The sequence below is a fragment of the Prinia subflava genome, chromosome 7 (genome assembly GCF_021018805.1).
Source record: "Prinia subflava isolate CZ2003 ecotype Zambia chromosome 7, Cam_Psub_1.2, whole genome shotgun sequence".
NCBI classification, from domain to species: domain Eukaryota; kingdom Metazoa; phylum Chordata; class Aves; order Passeriformes; family Cisticolidae; genus Prinia; species Prinia subflava.
This window is the reverse complement of record NC_086253.1, coordinates 33,837,838-33,858,734: the sequence shown is the minus strand read 5'-3', so window position 1 is coordinate 33,858,734 and position 20,897 is coordinate 33,837,838. Positions and strand designations below refer to the sequence as shown.

General features: G+C 39.1%; 1 protein-coding gene and 1 long non-coding RNA gene across 9 annotated transcripts in view; one reads left to right on the top strand and one right to left on the bottom strand.

The window, feature by feature from the left end:
- The window catches only part of LOC134552946 (uncharacterized), a 73,392-nt gene that overhangs the window by 4,525 nt on the left and 47,970 nt on the right, over window positions 1-20,897 (bottom strand). Inside the window, exon 4 of one of the 2 annotated variants that reach the window (XR_010080982.1) lies at window positions 20,157-20,174. The exons of the other annotated variant lie outside the window; for it this stretch is intronic. This is a non-coding gene — a long non-coding RNA (uncharacterized LOC134552946). Of the gene's footprint in view, window positions 1-20,156; window positions 20,175-20,897 lie in introns of those variants that run through there. 2 annotated transcript variants of the gene reach the window in all.
- WWC2 (WW and C2 domain containing 2) overlaps window positions 1-20,897 on the top strand; it is a 95,111-nt gene that overhangs the window by 62,557 nt on the left and 11,657 nt on the right. For 6 of the 7 annotated variants that reach the window (XM_063402160.1, XM_063402161.1, XM_063402164.1 and 3 more), the window contains 10 exons: window positions 3,442-3,531; window positions 4,445-5,046; window positions 8,469-8,592; window positions 9,428-9,508; window positions 9,592-9,678; window positions 12,718-12,910; window positions 14,480-14,650; window positions 15,439-15,551; window positions 16,539-16,731; window positions 18,699-18,863. In XM_063402160.1, the coding sequence (XP_063258230.1) occupies window positions 3,442-3,531; window positions 4,445-5,046; window positions 8,469-8,592; window positions 9,428-9,508; window positions 9,592-9,678; window positions 12,718-12,910; window positions 14,480-14,650; window positions 15,439-15,551; window positions 16,539-16,731; window positions 18,699-18,863 (1,819 nt within the window). The remainder of the gene's footprint in view (window positions 1-3,441; window positions 3,532-4,444; window positions 5,047-8,468; window positions 8,593-9,427; window positions 9,509-9,591; window positions 9,679-12,717; window positions 12,911-14,479; window positions 14,651-15,438; window positions 15,552-16,538; window positions 16,732-18,698; window positions 18,864-20,897) is intronic. The other variant, XM_063402162.1, reaches the window with a different exon arrangement.

Sequence of the window (20,897 nt, the reverse complement as noted above, 5' to 3'; positions counted from 1 at the left end):
CTTTTTTCTTTGATTTTTACTCCTGAAAATATGGAGTGTTTGGGCTTTTTTCCCTGAGGTTAATGTGAGGTATGTTGTGCTTTGTTGGTTGAGGTAGCAGTTATGGTGGCTCCTGGGTTGTTTTTTTCTTATTCCAGTGAATTTCTAGCTTCAACTGTTTATATTAAAACTGTCTCCTTTGGTGACTTCAGAGCACATAAATTCTTTCACACGAGGCTATTTTGAGGATTATTTCTGGTTTGTCTACTATAAACATAAAGTAAATCTTTTCTTGCAGAAGGATTCAGATAATGAAACTTTTTCTGCAATGTTTATTTTTAAAAATACATTTAATTGTATCAGATCAATCAGCAGGATTTTATTTCTTGGAGATGAGCGAGATTCTCCTCTCCATCATAAGTGGAGGAGCCATGTCATCTTCAAAATATTGTGCTATTGTTGCATTTCCATTTTCTTCTATGAGATTTCATGAATGCCTCCAGTTTGCAGTCTTTTCACCGGTACTGATAATGAAGCAGCAGCATACGAAGCTGTGGATTGTGCCAGAGCTTAATGCAGTGAGGGTTCTTTCATTTGGTTTAGTGGTTTGGCTTTATTTCTAAAGGGAAAAGAAACAGGAGACGTGCTCTGCCTTAAAACAAAAACATTATAGCATAGCCCTGGGTTATTTTGGAGCAGGATGCTGAAATTGCCACTAGTAGATGTACGTGGATTCAATTTACAGAAGGAGGGTGTAGATCATAACATATCAACTTCAAAAAGGCAGAGACGGGACATACTCTGACTGCTTTAAGAAGCCTTAAAGCAACTGTGTAGAAATAACTGGATTGTGGAACTGTTGAAAACTACTTGCTGCTTTCTTGCCTCTGAGTTCCATTATTGCTTTAATCCATGGCAGTATCTCCCAAGTAAACACAGCCATTTGAACAGGTCCGTGATTTAGGTACTTGATTGTGCTGTTGCCTGCAAAACTGGCACCTGCTCCTGTGCCTGTGACAAACATGTCCACCTAAGTTTGCGTTGAAAGGTCAATTATGTGCACTTTAACTTTTTAATGTATTTTCTTTAAAGATTCTCTGCCCCTCAGCGATGTTACAATTTAAGATCAAAAGAGAAAGATGTCTCACTAATGCTGAGATCCCTCCTGCAAGGAGTAACAGGTTAATTTAAATTGAAGTGGTGCAAACAGGAGAGACTGAGAGAGGCCCTTGTCAGAATAGATAACACAATGGTTGTTTAGATGTTTACACAGGGTTTTTGGATATTATAATTCCTGCTTGTGCAGGAAGCACAAGAGGGAAGGTTCACTGTCTGAGAGTTTTGGAGGTGAGGTGGTTGGTGGTTGTTTGTTTGTTTGGGTTTATTTTGTTTGTGTTTTTTGCTGTTGTTGTTGTTTTTGTGGGTTTTTTGTTTTTGTTTTCATTTGCCCTGATATAGAATGAAAAAACTTTCCCTGAATCTCAATTCGTTGTGAGATAATAAAATTACTTCCCACATTTCTTCAAACTTCCACAAGTGATTCGTCACTCAGTTCGTGTTTGTGATTTGTGGCTATCATCTTGCTGACATTAGCCTGCAGGTATTAACAATTGTATTTAATTACTAGTAGATCAAATTACTTTTAGGAAAGAAATTTTTTCAGGTGCTAAATTATAAAGGATAAAGTATATTTATCAACCTCCTTAAGACAGTAAAAGAAAACAAACTGTTAATTGTGCTTTTGAGACAAAACCCAATGAAAACCTTTTAGTTCAGTAGTACAAATTCAGTTGCTATAGTGTCTCTCTCAAGGTGTTGTAGGTGTGTCTTTTGAGGACTTCAGCAAGAGAAATTCCTAAGCTTTTATTTTCTTTCTTGTCTTCTATCATTAGTAGTTGAACACAGAGCAATTTCTATGCCTCTTTCTTGAGAAAAAAAGTCATAGTTCACTACTGAAAAGCCACAAAAGAGCTAGTGAAGAACACTTTTGCTTGGGAAAAGCAGGATAGATTAGGCTTTAAAACAAGACAGAAGGCATTGATAAATATTAAAATTATAGGAAAGAGTGTCTGATACTATAGATGAACATAATTCTTGGTGTGGAAACCTGTGTGTATATCTTCCTGAGCAAAGACTGAAATACTGTGTATGCTTTTAGCAGCCTTAGCAGGTATTGGCAGATGAACACATCATTGCAGTGTGAGAGCACATGTGGTGTGGGCAGTGGAGTGGAAGTCACACCCTGGCTCACCTCGGGGTAACTTATTCACCTTTGCATAACCCAGATTTGCTCACTGGATAAGCTTGGGTGTAAGCAAGGGCTTTTCATGCCTTGCTGAATCAGGGACTTAATGTCTTTTTGTTGATATCTGATATTCAAAGGGAAGTGAATTCTGGGCACTCTTGAGTATCTAATGCAGTTAATTCACTTTGCATAAGAAAGTAATGGTTGGTGTTTCTTGTTTCTCTGATACATTGCTTGAGAACTAGTGACATGTGTCAGTTGACTGAGCAAGGCCTAGGGAGAATATAGTAATCCACAACTACAGGAGGATTTTAGCTGAATCCACTGAGAGAAAGCAATTTATTTCGTGTCAATGGAGTGATAAAAGGAAATTAAAAGAGAGAAAAAAAGTCACTCTAAAGGTTAGTGAATAATTTCTCCTAGCCAAGAGGAATAGGAGAGTTGCCCATTTTGTGACTTTAGAGCTGTGCTAGGTAACAAAGGAGGAGGCAGTAAATCCTGCTTTCTCATAAAGGTGAACTTGATGATGAGCATTACAATGCTGTGTACCTCTGAGTTGCTGACAAAGCTGCTGAGAATGTAGAATTCTTTACCAAGGACTCCTAAATATGGTCTATAATCTCAAAACCTTTCACTGAATGCTGCTTTGATTTGCTGTGCTTTATCTCTATATAAAGATTCTGAAATTAAAGGGAGTGCTTTGATTGTAAACTTCAAAATATCAAAACTAATAATGGTGTTACTGGTATTAGTGTTCTTTTGGTTTGTTTGTTTGTTTTGGCGGTGTTTTCCTGGTTTTGTTGGTTGTTGTTTTTCCTGGAACTACATTAAGTGAGGAGGAAGTGTGCAGCATGGCATTTAAAAACTGTGTGAGTGTAGATCTTATTATCCTGAGGTGGCAGCTATTTTCCCAGTGCTCCTTTGTTACTCTTTTATTGGGTGCATGTTCCCCTTGGTACAGTGTGAATGTCCCAACCCTGTACTTGCTGATACACTCAGCAGGTTTGTTACAGTGCTTGGTATTCTGCAGATCAAGTCACTCTGCTGAAGCAGTTGGGGTTTTATGATCAGACCGAGAGCTAACACAGTATTTTGGATTTTAGTCACTGGCAACCTGATAAAAAAGAGGGATCTTCACTTTGTTTCTTTTTTATCTATAAAATGTTCTAGCCTATTCTGTAATGCTTTCCTGAACTAATATGTACATCTTTTTGCAGATTAAAATTGGAGGAGAGAAGAAAAGAGTTGGTACAGAAACTTGAAGAAACTACAAAGTTAACTACCTATTTGCATTCACAGCTTAGGAGGTGAGATTGTACTGCATGATGTAAAACCTGTTTCGTAGTGGACCTGGATGTCTCAACTGCATTCTTAGGTTTTTCTCTTAGCTGGAAGCTCAGGAAAATTTGTTTAAGTAATAAAATGCAAGTGTATGGCTTCAAGCATTTTGTCACCTTGCAAACCTGGTGTACTTTTATATTTTCAGCAAATTTTCTAAGTTGATAGTTCTCCTATTGTTCAGTAAATGTATTTTAAGTGTTTAGAAGGCCTGCTTGATTTATTTTTCCTGACATTTTTTCCCAGCAGTCCTCAAGAACTGAGGCAGTGACACTCAGTTTCTCTGGCCTGGCAGGACTCCTTGTCTCCTGTTATTAACAAGACAAGATTGCATGTTACGGCCTTTGCCATAATTTATATAGTTTGGATTTACTGTGCACGAGGAGTGTGTGCTGTCACACAGATGGGAAGCAGTTCTGCTCTAAGTTGTCTATCTGGCATCTTTCCCAGGTGTTTGGGCATAGGGTAGGGTGCATGAATTGCACTAGAGGTGGCCACACTCCTCTGCTGTCATAAGCTCCATCTTGGGAATCCCTGTGCTATAACATTGACCACACGAGCACCCACATCAGAATGGAGCAGGTTTCTGATGGGATTTAACAGCTGAGAAGGCTGCTGTTATTGCCAGACCAGTCTGTCAAATCTACTGTCTTCTCCAGAAGAAAAGGTTTAGGCAGGTGGCCATAAGCTGGATAAATTGCCCTGGTAGTGTGCAGGTTGGGCACACTGAGCTAAGCCAGGTATGGGTGCTTAAAAAACATAACACCCCAAGCAGCTTTTGGTTGTAATCTGTTACAAGGCAGTTTCAGTCGAGCTTCCCTCTCCTTGTTCTGTTTTGTGCTGGTTTAGTAACATCAGTATGTGTTTGTGCTTTCTTTGCAGCCTCTCAGCTAGTACATTATCTGTGTCTTCAGGGAGCAGTTTGGGATCCCTGGCATCCAGCCGGGGATCTCTGAACACGTCAAGCAGAGGGTCACTAAACTCGCTCAGCTCCACGGATCTCTACTATAACCAAGGCGATCAAATTACAGATTTGGACTATCAGTACAAACTTGATTTCATATTGCAAGAAAAAACTGGTTACAGTCCTTCGGGGCCTATCACTACTATTCATGAAAATGAAGTGGTCAGTTCCCATGGGAGACTGGGTTACAGTGACTCTCCTTCAGCTGCAGACCATCCCAAATTGACTGAACCTCCCAAATCCGTGACATCATTGTCTTCCAGATCCTCACTCTCCTCCTTGTCCCCCCCAGGCTCCCCTTTAGAAGCAGCATTTTCAGTGTCAGCTCAGAATTCCCCCCTGCATCACCTCACTACGGACTTTGAAGACTCTGACCTTTCAGGTGATTTTGCAGGCATTAGCTTCTGTGAGAACCAAATATTATTGGATTCTGAAGCCAGAGGAGGATCTCAGATTCCTACAGATGATAAAGACCTAAGTGTTAGGCAGCCTCTGCCTTCTCTACATGAAGGAAGTTCAGGTAATAAAAAAAAAAAAAATCTCATGTCAAATGTATATGCAACATGAAAATTAACAGCTGGCTCTTGAAATGAGGAGGTACCTTGTGTAACTGAAGAGTATCTTGATCAGCCTGCACTTGCATGTTCTGAGGGATGTTACCTAACTTCTAGTTTTGGTTGCAGAGAGCTGCCATCACCCTGATTCTGTCCACATTTTTCAATAGCTATTTTAGAAAGTAAGTTCATGTATTGGAATCTGTCACGAAAACAGTAACACAAAAACCTGAAGCTGGATTTTGAAAGCATGGAGGATGCATGGTGTTCCTAGGTTTTATCAGGATGTATGGATATAGAGCAAATACCCTCTGCTGGTTTTTTGATTACTTGAAATCAGATACTTTGTTTCTGACATCTTCAGTAAAAGATACTTCTGGACTGAGAATTATGTGTTAAGTGTATCTAATTACTTGAGCCTGCTGTCATTGAAAGATCTGCAGTTCATTTTGAATTGAGAAAGACTATATGCCACGTAAGTTACAGTGAGAGCTTCCCCATTTTTAACATGTATTTCACAGCTTTTAGAGTTTTATCCAAGTTAGAAAAGAGGTGCTAAGTGAGTCTAAGCTCCCCCTGCAGTCTGTGGGTAACTTCCAAAAGAATGAGACATCTTGTCCTAAAGCATTCTTCCCTTTAAAGAAGAAGGGAGCAATGATTGTGAGTTATCAAGGTATCCTTAGTTACTAGTTAACTTTAACTTTGATGTGGCTGAATAAGATGTGATGAGTTCCACTTCTGGTCTGTAGCAAAAGCCATGCAACATACTTAATCATCTTACATTGTCAAAACCTTTGGCAGAGCCAGAATTTCAAAAATCCCAGCAGTCAAGAATTGATGGCTTGTGCTCTAGTCTTAGAGTGCTCGCTTTGCTGCCTTTTGTTAGGGCTGACAGTATATTGTGCTCTCTCTGCACGTTTATTCTTTTCTAGTGTCATTCTGTGTCATTGTTTTCAAGTATGTTGCAAGCCATTCATGTTTGTGTTACACTCTGTTTTCTCAAGGAAGAACTGAGTGAGACAGATTTCCAGTAGTGCTGAGCACTGGCAGCCCTATTTGAAACCTGGTCAGTACCTGGCATTTCCAGCTGTATTTCTGAGCCGGTAGGGAGGCAGCTAACTAAGGAGTTTGATGTTTTAGAATAAATAGGGCCTAGCTCTTGAGCATTGTCCAGATTTGTTACCAAGTTTGAACCCTTATGCTTGGAGTTTTCCAATTTTTAATAAAAGTGCCTTGTAATATTCACACAGTTATATATTTTAATGAGAAATTTGCTTCTATCTTTTTTTTTAATTCTCTCACAGAATTGTTGTAAGATCTGTTGTCTAATTAGATTAGCTTACTGCAGTACTGTGGTAATTTCAATGTTGGCCAGAGCAATGTGGCACCAGAAGAGAAAGATATGGTGTGCTTAGTACAAGCTGGGAGGCCCCACTCTGTTTCACTGTGCAGAAGGAGAACAAGAGATTGACTGATGTCCTAATGGTCTGAAACTGTGAAATGCAAAGCTTAAAAAACATGGAAAGGGAATGTGGGGGGAGGGGGTCTTTTTGTCCTTTGCCTTTCAGGATAGTGTAGCACAGTGGTTATTTTACTTTAGAGCCATATTATAAAAGATTGCAGCAATAATTAATTTTCCTGCCTGTATTTCAGCAGCATATCCTTTCCAAATTAACAATTTTCAGTCTGTCTTTGCAATCTGGCTACAGCTCACATAGTTGGAGAACTGAATTCAAAATGGCTTGGAATCTGGGAACACTTTGGGCTATGTGGAATCAGATTTTTTTTTAAAAAAAATATTTCTATAGATCATTATTTTCAAAGGCATTGTGTGGTTCTCTAACATTTTTTGACTTTTTGAGGACCTCTTATTCTGGATATTGTCAGGTTGCCTTTTAAGTCTGTATAAGTAGTTATGGTTTTAAAATGTAAATTCATTCTGTAATTCATCACACTGATATTTCCTCATGTAGCACCATATGCATAATACAATTTGTCTTTAAACTTGTATTAAGGCTGCCAAAACAAGTATTTGAATTTTGAATAGCCAGGTATTAACTAATTACACTTCAATACCTCTGGTTTCCGCAGTAAAATGGGCTTCATGGTGAGACTTCAGTAATTAACAGTGAGACACATACTTGGGGTTTGTTCAGTGTTTCTGCTCCAATTTCGTTCTTGAAACTGCTGTGATGCTGAATGGGAAGGTTTGAACAAACTCAGCCAGAGTCCCTAACCTGCATGGAAAATTTCAGCCCACATGCTTAGGTTTTTACAGGACTACAGATCTGAATACTGCTAAATCTTAACTTGGGCATAGACAAAGGCTCGAAGGTAGTACATCTCCTATCATCCTGTAATCTGCACTGGCTCTCTAGATGCAGTGTTCACCTGCTTCTCTGGCTGTCTCTGACTTTCCTGTACGGGTGAACCATAGAGATATTTACTCCTCTGCACATGTCCCTGCTGTCAGAAACCAAGTTGGAATATCTTGTAGTTCTTCCACAGTCAGTCTCTGTCATTGTCAAAGTCAATTCAGGCTGCCGTGGTAATTCCTAAGGGTAATCAATAAATCATGTCATCACCTTCACCCCTCACATGGTGAGGGGGAAGGGAAAGAGCACTTCATCATCAAGGAAAAAGCATTCCTACTGCCATAAATAAAAGCACAAATGCAGCAATCAATCATCTAATCTAAAGCCTTAAATTGTAACATCTTAACAGGATGTAAAGTCATGATTCAGATGGGGATGATAATGCATACCAATATCCTCACCCCTTGGCAGATAAAAGGACTGCACAGGCCCTCATCTTACTGTGCTGCAGAATGGGGCTTCACGGCATGACACTCGCATATGAATGCAAGTTGAAGATTAAAGCTAAGTAGTCACTGAGAGCCTGTAGCATAGAAAGTTTGTGATGATAGTAAACCAGAGAGGATCTTATTTCTCGCAGTTATATCACTGGGGAGAGGGTGTCTGTCTGACTTTTGAATATTTAATAAACAGTAGGCAAGCACTTGGCATGTAGCTGCAGTGTAACCACAGTGCTGAATGTGAACATGGCAAATACGGGTTTAAAGATCAGGAAAAGGAGGGTTGCTAATGAAGGATAACTACCTCAATGCATAAGGGTGATCATAGGAGTCTGTCTCTCTGGGAAGGAATAACAGTACATTTTCAAATTCATCAGTCTGGTTATATCTGTAGCCAGAATATGTGGTAACAGCAGTACAGTCTCAGAATGTTTAATGATATGGAACAAAACTACTCTGTGATACTCAGCTAAGGGTCACTGCTTTCAATTTGACAACTTTCTAGGCTATGCTCATCTCTCTTTCTGAATATTAATGTCTTGGACTAATTTTCATTCTTTTTCCTTTTTGTAGGTAGTGATTTACCAAGAAGAAGAGCTGGTCATCTGCTTGAGGAGAAAACAGCTTGTGTATCTGCTGCTGTGTCTGATGAGTCTGTAGCTGGAGATAGTGGTGTATATGAAGCTTCTGTGAAACAGTAGGTTTGAGAAATCATGCAAGTCTTTCCACTAAAAATTTAAATATACCTATGATCAGTTACACAGTACCAGCAGAAGTTGTTCATCAGCCCTGCCTTTTTTAGAAATAATTTGTACTTTCAGATGGAAAGGAAGGTATATTTGCCAAACAGGAAAGGAAGGTATATTTGCCAAACTATGTCTGATTTGGGTTAATTTTTGTGTTTATATAACTTGATTGAATAGCATTGATATACTCCTTTATAATCTTGGGGTTTGTTCCTTGCTAGAAGTGTTCCCAAGAGAAAAGCTTGATTTAAACTATGCAGGTGACTCTGTTGACAATACCCAGAGTTACTGCTTTTTACTTCTTGTTCTGTTAAAGATTTTTAAGATTGCATAACAATTTTTGCAATGTTTTTATTTTCAAAAAGAGGTTATAGAAAAGACAAGAAAAAACTCTGTTGTAGTGTTGGTATGAAAATAATCCAGGTTGAAGGGTTAATGTTCACTGCTGTGATCAGGATATAAGAAATGTATTTGCTGTTATTTTTTTACCAGACAACTTCTATAGGATTCTTCACACTAGTTTATATAGTATTGCCTGTAATCTTCAGTAACCAGCCTCAGGCCTTTCTGAATCATTGCTGCAGTTGTCAAACTATTCCAGCAGCAACTGTCCCTAAAAGAAGCACTGCTGTTGTGTGGGCTCTGAAATTATTATTTGGAGCGCATGCTGTAATTAAGTCAGCGTGTCTAGCAGAATGGATATATGTTTTGTGTATGCATATCTTAATAATTACTGAAAGCTAACTATAATTTTCCAAAATTTGAGTATTTGCATGGTTTTCCTAGACCAAATGAAACTGAGGACATTGTATATAGTGAAGATGATTCAACACCTCTAGAGGCTGCTCAGGTACAAATAGGACTCAGGTAAGTGACCAGCAAAGGGAATACTTCTGTTGCTCCACAAATGTGAATAGTAAATTTCCCTTTCCTTGTCCTTTCTTTAACAGATATGACCACAGCAATTCGAGTTTCGTGATAATCCTAGTACGGCTTAGAAACCTTCCAGCATTTTCTGTCCCCCTTGGCTCTAAGGTGTAAGTCAAACAATCACTGAGAAGTAGTGTTGAAATATAAGAGTGTAATAATAAATTATAAAAATTCTCTAAAGGAATCAATTGATTTATGGCTTAAGAGCACTGAAATGTGTACGAAGCTTTTCAAACTGTTGAAGTATTCAGCTTTTGCATATTCTAGCAATGCTGCAAGAATAAGATGTTATCAGGAAATCTGCACATTCCACTAAACTGGAATAAAAAAGATTTTAAAATGGTGTTTTATCTACTGCCTCTAAACATTCTAGCTTTGTGAGTGCAAAACAGTTATGCTGTAGTTACTAAAACCATTTTTTTGATACTTTGGCATCAAAGACATATTTATGTGTCTTTTTGACATAAAATGGTATTTAAAGCAGTATTAGTCTTTTAAGTGGGCTTTTAAAGGAAAGGAATAATTTAATAAATTGCAAGTGGACAAGAACAGTCTCACTGAGATACACCATCCCCAACAACTAGAGCTTGGAGGTCTGTTAAGAATTAGTTCTTGAGTCAAATTGGACCAACATGCAATGTCTAAAAGTAAATTACAGTGTAAATCATACGTAGAAAATGAACAGAAAAGCCTGAATACATTACCACTGAGTTTCTAATCCAAAATTCTCATCTGTATAAGTACAGGTTGCCTTGGGGACACTTGTAATTGAGTGAGCATTTTGACAGACTGTAAGACTACCTCAAACTATTGAAAAGCTTTATAAGATTGGAGTAGGATATAATCAGTCCTTGAAAATTTTGATTTTCTTGCTGGTTCTTTTCCCTTTGTATCCCATTGCCTTAAATTTGATTGGCTGAAAAATAAGAAGCCACGAGGTATGGAAAGGATGCATTAAGGATGAGGCCTGGGTGCTTCCTGGATTTTTCTGTTTGCTTTTGTTGATTACAAATGGTTGTTCTACTACTATCCTTCCTTCCCTGAACTAGTCTTTTCTCTGCTGATCTTCCAAGTCCACCAACATTTAGCACAAGAAAACAGAAAAAGTATAGAAGAATAAATTAACACAGGTGAGAGAAAAACTAGATAATGTAGAACAGCAAAAAGATGTTCAGTAACATAAAGCTAGCATCTTTTTAGGAATTAAAGTGTGCAGTTGTAATTAATAGTCAAGAAGTCCAGACCTGCTGCTGCTAAAAGAGATTTGATGAAATTAAAGCTACATGAAACAAGGAGGAAGAAGGGGCAAGGTAAAGGCAGGACCTTGCAAATAGCATTTTTTTCTGTCACTTGCACTTGTGTGCATCCATGTATAATCTGTACAGATACATACAATGATAAAAATTGGGTCTGGAAGAAGATGCTATTATAGCTGCATTTCCTAGAACATCAGTTGGATAAATTAGTACCTCACTGAACCTTTACACAGGGAGGAACAGATTTGACACAAGGTGTAACTGATACTGTAAAAACTGCTCACTTTGAGCCTAGTTAGAGCATAGTTGAAGAGTTACTGTGTCAGGGTCACTTCTTCATCAGTTGAGAAGTCGTAGGTTTGTCACAGTAAAACCTGATTCATCGATTGACTCTTCAAGTTTATTAATTAAAATGAAAGTAACCACTCCTGTACAACAAAGGGAGAGAACGATTTCTTTCACTTCTTTGTTTACCCTCCATTTGGCCTGATGCCAATAAATTGGTTAACAGTTATTAAAAGGAAGTTCCAGTGAACCACCTTTTAAACATACTTTTGATATACTTTATCATCTATTCCTACATCTTTTATAAATGTTTTTAATTGCCTAGTCTATTAAAATGGCTGTTCTCAGTAGACCATGCCAATTGCTCACCTACAGTGATATGAATAGAGCAGCAGCATTACTGCAGTTACAATATGCTACCACTTCACCTCAGGACTGGTGTGCCAAATGCTGGATACCTGCTATCCAGGCTATACATGTGAACCAAACAACCTGGATTTTGCTCTTTATTCAAACAAGTTTGGCATAACTGGGAAATAAAGACTATGCCCACATTCAAGTAAAAAAATCGTATTTCTCACAGACTTAATTTCTTTTAACCAATGTAAAATTAAGGTTTTAATAAAATTAACAAAACTTTATGCATGAAGTCATAAAATATAGTAGTAGTACTATAAATTTTGAGAGAAAAAGTATTTTCCAGAATTATTTATATTAGCCTACTATTTCTTCTTGCTTTAGCCAGCTTCATTGCATTCTGTTCTTCAATAAAGACCATTTATATTTAAAGCTGGTACCAGAAACAGACTAATACATAGGCACAGAAAAGATGTAAAACTATTACTGTGCTCATTCGTGTGTATGAGAAACTGTGCAACAGGTAAATAGCACATACAAGTTGCATTAAAAATGTCTTGTCTTTGGCAAGCTGCTGCTAAAGTGAGACCTACAAGTTAGCTAGTACAATTTCTGTCCACGTAATATCCATTCCTACTGGTTGTATAAAAGGAATGCAGCCTTGTAACAATTTCTAGTTACTCTATGTACTTAAATTTATGCTTGCAATATGCATTCTTCAAAGTTCCACCTAATACATTATGAACTGATCTTAAGCATCTATGGCCCTAGCTATTTTCTTGCTTTCTTTAGTTTTCTGCTTTCTTTGGAAATTTTGTTTGATCTGTTTCCTTAAAAGATAAAAAGACATCACTGCTTTTCAGTGCTGCTTGCATTATTCTAAGAATTTAATTTTTACATCCACCCCAATTTTTCTCATTTTTTAAAATCAACAATAAGAGCATGTTTCCTCCCACCTGTGACATGATCTTCATTGTTTGCGGTACTAAACTTGGATAGAGTCAGAAACTGCTACCTCTCTTGCTACCACAACCTTACCAGGCACAAAAATTCCTTTTTGGGAAATGTTTCTGCAAAGGACAAGAGGAGTTTCTCACTTATCTTTGTCACCTCTTTTCCCGTCCACTGATAAGTTACTTCCATTTTGTTGCCATGCAGTCCTTACATTGATGGGGTTCTCTCATGCATCACCAGCAAGTGCCAGTTTAAACAGAGGTAAAGATTTTTTTGTTTGTTTGTTTCTGGCAGGTATATTAGAGTAGCAGTCCTTCCATCCTCCACTGACATCAGTTGTCTGTTCCGCACTAAAGTTCATCCTGCCATGGAAACCATTTTATTCAATGAGATATTCAGAGTAGCCATTTCTCAAGTAACACTGCTGCAGAAGACACTGAGAGTGGATGTTTGTGCTGTCAATAGGAGTCGTCGGGAAGAATGCTTGGTATGTGGTTTTATTTCTGGTGCTTTTTTGGCATGCATTTGTTTATAGTGTCCCCTCTTATTTTGATGGTCAAGGCTGCTGAAATTCCACAGCACTTGGAGACAAAGTCTGAAGCATAACTTTGTTGTTGCTGTAGTACCTAGAATACTGCCTTTCTCTGAAACTCCTGGTACAGTCTAATCCTGGATGGAAGGTGTTTTGATAATTCTAACACTATTTTAACCCTTTAATTACCATTGTTATTCCACCTTTGCCATTGTATACATAAAACCCCTATAAATTTTGATGTAACATTACTTTAACGCTAGGTTTTAAAGTAAAAGCTGAAAAAGAGCCACAGTAAACAAAAAAAGAGCAAACCTTCACTGTCACAACTTGTCACAAAGAACAAAATAAATGATGTTTTGGATGTTATTTTAGATTATATGATGGGCACCTTTTTGATCTTTATGATCTGTTGAAATAAAAAAGTGAGACATTTATAGATCAGCCCATTAGAAGCTGTCATTTCAAATTTTTTTGTTAATCGTAGTCATCACTGAATCAGTGATGCTTCATTTACTTTCAAATTGCTTTTGCATGATCTGGTACAACTCGAGTCTAGTTTTTCACCATGAGAGGGATTTTGGTAGCACAGTGAGATTTTTTAGTTACAACACTCTGAAGAGATGCTGGAATCTGCTGGGGTTCATCAGCTCCAGCTACTGTGAAACAGCCTCACTTTCAGAATGTAGAAGTTAACTTAATTCCTGGGGAACATGTTGGTCTTTTTCAATATGTGTCTTCCCCTGAGGAAAGGGAAGGGCAACAAAATAAAGATACAACCTCAGGCAGTATACAAAGGTGAAGAAAGGACTTAACAATAACGAAAATCCACAGCGAAGACAAGGGTTATTTGCAAGATCAAATGAAAGAGTTGGGAGTACCATCCCAGCAGAAAGCCCTGGATAACATGACCGGAGTCTTGGCAAGAGCCATGTGTGCTGTGGAGATAATATGCTTTGCCAAAGAACAGAGGATTTTAATCTCCAAGGCACAGCCCAAACAGTACTTCAGAAGTTTTCCCAGAGTACCAACTCAGTGGATGTCAGTGCTTGTCCAAATGAAAGGGTTTCTTAATCTCTTTTACTGGCTTTTCATCTCCTTCTTCCCTGGTTAGAGCAAGCAAGGTCACCCATTATTTGCCATATGCATGATTTTTGTGGTGGGGCAGATGAAAAATCATGTGATGCTGCCCCAGGAGCTGGTGCTGCACAAGTTTTCATTACTGAATGCACTAGAGCAGGTGTGTGCAATAGTATGATAACGGGTGGAGTGTCTGTGTGGGGAGAGAGATTTCTGCAGACTGAAATAAGAGATGGCAGAATGGACAATATGAAGGACATTTCCATGTACTTCTATTTGTCTGCTTTAACTGGGAGTGGAGGGAAATAGAAAACTGTACAGTTAGAAAGGGAATTAAAGTTCATGTCAAATTTTTGCTGCCTGTTTTACATGATGAGTACAGTAGAATGTTTTGTAGGAAACAGAACAAATTTAAATTTTTTTCCCTTTTCCCTTTTTATGCAGGCTGGGACTCAGATCAGCCTGGCAGATTTATCACTTTCTGATGAGACCTGCACTCTGTGGTACAACCTGTTGCCTTGCAAGCAGAGTCCTGGCAAAAAACCAAAGGAACAAAATGATGAATACATGTTTCTGTTAAGCAAGCAATCACAGTCATTGGACTCATTGGACTTGGTGAGCAATGTGTTGGCTATTACTGTATCAAGAAAAAAGCCAGACTCCAGTTGTGCCATTGCATTGTAGTAATTTGAATGTGTGAAGTGCCCTCCTCTGAAGGTCCAAGGCCCTGCTTTGCAGGCACTTTTGTCTAGGGTGACTTTGTGTGAGTGGGGCCTATATGGAGTCTCAGACAGGAGTGGGGATATGGCAGATGCTTTTTACTGGATACAAGATTGTACTTCCAATTTGAAACCGCTCAGCTGTGTTTTATTTTTTTAGAAAGAATTTTATTGAAGAGCTTGCTTAAGTATGTCATATTTTTTCATGTGCACACATTAAAAATGCTATTTATTAACTATTTGAATCTGCATACTCAAAGCCATTGCACTGACTATGTGGTTTATGCAAAACATACTAACTTTTCTGGTTAATTTTTTCTGCTTCAATCCCTTCTTAAGAGAACTGCATAGAAAATGTAACTTTGAAGAGCACCCTTCTTTCACCTAAAAACATTACAAGTATGAGAGGGAAGATAAGAAAAGACATTGAAGTATGACAGGAGCATATTTGATTGCATTATCATTTTAAACCCAATTGTTTTTCATTGAGATTTACTTTGTATAAAGGTAATCATTCAATGTGCTATACAGTGACAAGTCAAACCCCTTAACCTTGCGATCTGGGGGTCATTGTTCCTGCTGACATCAGGGAGCAGCAGGGTAATGCAGGTCTTCCAAGAGTTGTCATTTTCCTACCTGTTCTGTGTCATTCAAGTCTGGTTTCATCTTTTTCCTTGTGAGCAGGATGCTGTGTCAGCTCTGCTGGAGAGGACATCTGCTGAGCTGGAAGCAGTAGAACAAGAGCTGGCTGAAGATGAGGAGAAGGAACAAGAGCAAAGGGCCTCTGAGGAAGACTGGTAAAGACACTTTTCCTTCCTCACTGTTCATGCCTGAATGATTCAGCTCATTCTTCCTTTCTTAGACAAATCAAAGAGCTGTTCTTTTGGAGATCACAGACTCATTGAATGGTATGTGTTGGAAGGGATCTTTAAAGATCATCCAGCCTAATACTGCTGCCATGGGCACGAGCACCTTCCACTAGAGCAGGCTGCTCAACACTCCATCCAACCTGGCCTTGAACATTTCAAAGGACAGGACATCTATCTACAGCTTCTCTGGACAGCCTGTTCCAGTGCCTCACCATCACCGGAATTAGAGTTTCTTGTTCTCTTGTGTGGTCAATGCCTTCATGTTCTTTTAAGTTTACAGTGTCTTGGCTCTATGAACTCCCACTGCCACTGTCCAGTCCATGTACATCTTCTTGTGAAACCACTTGGGCTGTGAAGCCACTGGAAGTGTAGCAAAATATCAAATATTATAGTTGCATTAACTGGAACAGGCAAGCAGTAGGATTTGAAAAGAGCTGCTGTCTGACAAAGTCACTGTGGGTGTGCTTCCATTGATGGTCTTGTTTTTGAAGAAATTATGAGCTTTCCCAAGAAACAGATTTCTTGCTAAATTGCTATTTGAGTTCTGTTATTGTGCAATTTCTTAGCTGCAGTGTAGAAGAAAAGAAATGCTTTATTAGGGGAAGCGTGTAGTGGCTTTTTGGTTTATGAACTTAAAAGCCCTTCAACATTATGAACATTACAGCTATTGAATACTGTGCAGTACTGTCATAACAACCTTGAAGGTGAACTGTAGTAGTGCTTGCTGGGTTTTGCTGGAGGCACCAGTGAAATGGGCCTTCACATCAACTTAGTGGAAGCATTTGGATGATAGTTGTTTTCCCTGTCAGGAAGATGCATGCCTTACACATGAGTGCAGGTCTGGGCTTTCTGGTATCTTTCTCTGGTGAGCTTTTTCATTTTCAGAATAAGCCTGGGCTCCTTCTGTTCACACAGGCTAGAGATGCTCGCAGAGGCCTCTGATGAACTCGTGGATGAAGAGGAAGATGGCATTAAGCTGGAAGTAGAAGAGGACAGTAATGATGACATGGGGTTACTCATGAATGCCCCAGAAATGGGTGAAGACAAGAACAGAGAGAACAGTGATGAGGCCCAGGAAAGCCAGCAAGCTGCTGTAATTCTAACTCTGGTGAATATCTTAAAATTCACATTCTTGCAGTATCTTACTGTGTCTAAAAATCTATTTCTGAGCAATTAATATAAAAGTCTGCTGCACCTATGCATTTAGAATTTGATGTGGCCTTTGCTGTAGCATTTGTCAGTATGTACATGTAACAAAATTGGTGTGGTCACTTTTAACTTTGAAGAGGACATTGGTCAGACATGCTAGGCATGTCCAGAACAATTAACCAAGACTCTCTATCTTCACTTTTTTTGTTGCATATGGACAACATTCAAAATACAAGAGTAGTTCAGTAGCTTCAGCTTGTGCATATTTAAAATATTTCTGCACATCTGTTTCATTGCTTCCTTTCTTTTTTTTCTGATTCATCTGGTAAGTAAGGAAAAATACATGACAAGGGTCAAGATCTTTAAACCAATGCAGGGATTCCTTTATGTTTTTTCCCCTTATTTTTGGGTGTGAAATGCAAGAACTGTCTTAATAGAAAAAAAGGACAAAAGAATAGTAAACAGAAAATTCAAAAAAATGTATTAAAACTATGTATACTTTTGAAATATTGAGGGTACTATTGTACCCACACACTACGTAAGGAAAATTCTAATTCCATTTTCTTGGTAACTGTTGTTTTTTAAATTATATTCCACTTTCTTGAAAGCACTTTTAGTAAATGTTTAGTAAACATATCCCTGATGTGGTAGCACACTCTCAGAAATAAATTTTTTAGAATCTTTCTGTATCTTAATAAAAAGACTGTTGCATGTTCTAAATCCACAAGTTCTATAAAATAGCAGAGGTAGAAAGACGAAGAGAGACATCTCTTTCCTCCAACTCTGTGACAATACAAAAGTTTAACATCTCAGTGGACTTGCTGGAAACTGTAATTAACTTCCAATTAATGTGGCAAGATGCCAAATGAGCTACGGCTTTGGTATTAAAAGGACTGACAGTCTACTGGGTAGCAAGTGAATATAGATCAAAGACCTAACTCAGCAAGAGGAGACAGCGAGGACAACATTTGAAGGTTAGACATGCACACAAGTGCTTTGCTAAGCCTGGGCTGGGTGGACTCAGACAATGAGTGAAAGATAGCAGACTCCACTGCAGAGCCAGCCACAGCATAGATCTCTGTATGGCACATCCTCTCAGGGTTGCTGGTTGTGCTGTTTAGGTCACTGTATTTATCACCTGCAGTGTTAAAACCATGAACCTCATTAAATTACCCAAGCTGAAGAAAACACCCTGGTGCACATCAGTAATATTGGATGTTCCAGCTGCTGCAGAGCTTTGCCTAGCCTAGGATGATTGCAGCATGGAAGTAAGCAAGGCTGTGCCACCCACAGGGATGGGCCACTTGAGGCTCCTTCTGGCACATGTGGGATGACTCTAGTAGGCAGCAAGCTGTGCTGAGAGACAGCAGCCAGCAGTGTCTCTTCCCTGGGTTCACAAGGCTGGTGAAGCTCAGGAGACTGCCATAAGGCAGCCCTGCTGCTCAGGCTTGGGGATGTACAGCAATATGTCTGGAAGGACCTGGGCAGTGTAGCTTTCCCAGCTGCTCCCTTGCAGTGTGTACAGGCACTGAATCTGGCAAGGCAGAACCTTGCTTCTCTGCAAATGCCAAACAAAGTAAATATAAATGTGCAATAATCATAATGTCTGCAAATGACAAAGCAAAATTTCTTGCACTTGTTTGCATCAAACCATCTGCCAAGCAGCAAAGGCCTTTCTGCAAAAGCTTCAGCTTTTGGCTACAAAGAATACCTTCAAAGCCTCTCCACACACTCTTAAGCCTCTTGGGATTTTCGTATTTCTTTACTTAGAATAGTTTCTCTGTAAATGCACGGTGCTTTTTGCTGCTGGCCTTATCCATCCACTGCAAGGTAATGAGAATTCTTGTAAAATCTGAAGGCACAAAAACTATGTGGGGGCGTGTATGTGGTTATAGTAAGTCTTGTACACTAAATTCCTTTTCATAGGTTGATAAAGAGACTAACACTGAGGAATTGGTTAACGAGAACACAGCAGTCCGACCCAAGGACAGAGCCAGCTGGAGCTCCAGACAGCGTCCCTTTGTCAGGAACAGCATGATAGTGCGCTCCCAAACCTTCTCACCAGGCGAGCGGAACCAGTACATCTGCAGGGTAAGAGGAAAAACACTTGGAATGAAGAGCTATTAACCAAACAGTCATTTAACTTCTTGGGAATGAAGCATTAATGACACTGAGTCATGTACCAGTTTTCCCTGTGAGGCAGAGCCTGTGCCTTCTCTAGAGTCTTTCCCTATCTGAGCTGATGCATAGTAGAATTGACTTTCAGCAGAGTTGCACACTCTTGCAAAACACCTCTGCTAGGGCAAAAATACATCCTATTGGAGAGAAATAACACAGATGCCTTTGCTGGCTGTCTGCAAAAAATGTTTCCCTGCATGTCAGCAACTCCACACTCTCGCAGCAAAACAATTTGTTACAACATGAAATAGAATTCACTGTAAAATGCCATTGCATTACCATATTTTAATAATGCAACCATTTAAGGGTAACAGTGTGGAAAGAGCTCAGTCATCAATTTTGAATCTCACTTTGTATCTCAACTGGTTTTAAACCTAGGCTGCCCAAATCCTGCTGTAATTGCATCTTTGAAAGATGTGCAAGTGCTGCCTCGGGGCTGGGTTTTAAACATGGCTTTGGCAGCTAAGTTCTCCAGTCTCTCTAGATCTATGGTAGCATGGAAAAAGAAAAAAAATATTTAAATTGTGAGTCTTGCTGCTGCTAAACTAACTATGACAATCATGTGTTTAAAGATTTAAGGGTGGACCACCAGCTCTATAGATTTTAATCACAGATACCCTAGAAAAGGCACTTTATTTTGATCTTTAGTTTCTACAGGTTACTTATACTTATGTCCTTTTTTAAAAAAGTAATACTTATGCTTTAATTCCTTAGTTCAGTTAGAGGCATTTGCCTTAATCATTCAGGAACATTAAAGTTCATCACTTCTCTGATTCTCCTTGGCCTAAAAAAACCTAAACTTTTAGTCGATACCTATGTACTTAAATAACTGTTCCATAGACTCTCCAAAATGAAATATAGCAAATTATTTTCTAACAATCTTTACATAATTTGGCTAGATTATTGGCTGAATTCAGAAGCTAGCCTTCATCCTAATTCCTGTGCTGGAACTTAATTCCTAATTGGAAATTAGTAGTGTTGGTGAAAAAAGTATCACCTTAGCCTGCTGCCTATGTAGGTCTTCAACCTAAAGTAAAACTAGTTGCTTTAGTAGTTTAGTTACTGTAAACTTCTGAGGTTTTTGCATCTGGAAAAGTATTGGGTGTTTGTAGCTTTGAACATTGCTACGTATCTGCTGCCAAGAGCCAGAATCAAAAAAGCCCTTACCTTGAATAAACCATTTTGTTTCCCATTGTGTATGGTATTGCCTCGAGGAAGAGTACCCTGTGAAAAGAACGTGTTTGCAGATATATCTTTTGCAGTGTCAGAGACACTTGTTGCCCACTGCTGGGGGCTCCAGAGTGGGCACTGTAGCTGCATCCAAGTTCACAAAGAGGGCTGAAGAGCTGTGCTCTCCCCAGTCCCAGTTCCCAGCTTGCACCACAGGCATATCCAGCCTTCCTTGCATTATGGTGCTCTACCAGAGGAAAGCGACTGTAGGATACACTGTAGTGAAGTGCGAGCTGCTCTCTAATCAAAGAGATGGCCTGGCTTTAAGAGAGCACCCATGATGTTGGAGGAAACAGAGACCTTTGAAGCCTAATGGAGAGAACCCAAGTCTGTTGGTGCTTTGGAAAATGTCCCTTGAAAAGTGCCTAAAGAACATCAGTGACAATGGCCGCCTCTCTGTATCAAGGAGTGAGCTCCCAGTAGTGGCTCATGGTAAAAAGACAGATTTGTCTCTCAAGAGGTGTACTTTGTATTGCAAGTGGTTGTATATCTGACCCCCAGCTCCCAGTCAGCCCTGTGTAAGCACACTTTAGGGTCCTGGCTTTGCTTACTGAAATGTTAGCAGAATGATTCCTTTTTTTGTCCTTTCCTGAAGAGGTGAAATACATATTCCGCAGAGAGATGCTTCTGACCACCTGTTGATGCTGATGCACCTAACAATCATTCTGCACTGATGTGTATAAAATAATGCTAAAGTTATGAAGAAGCTACTGCTGA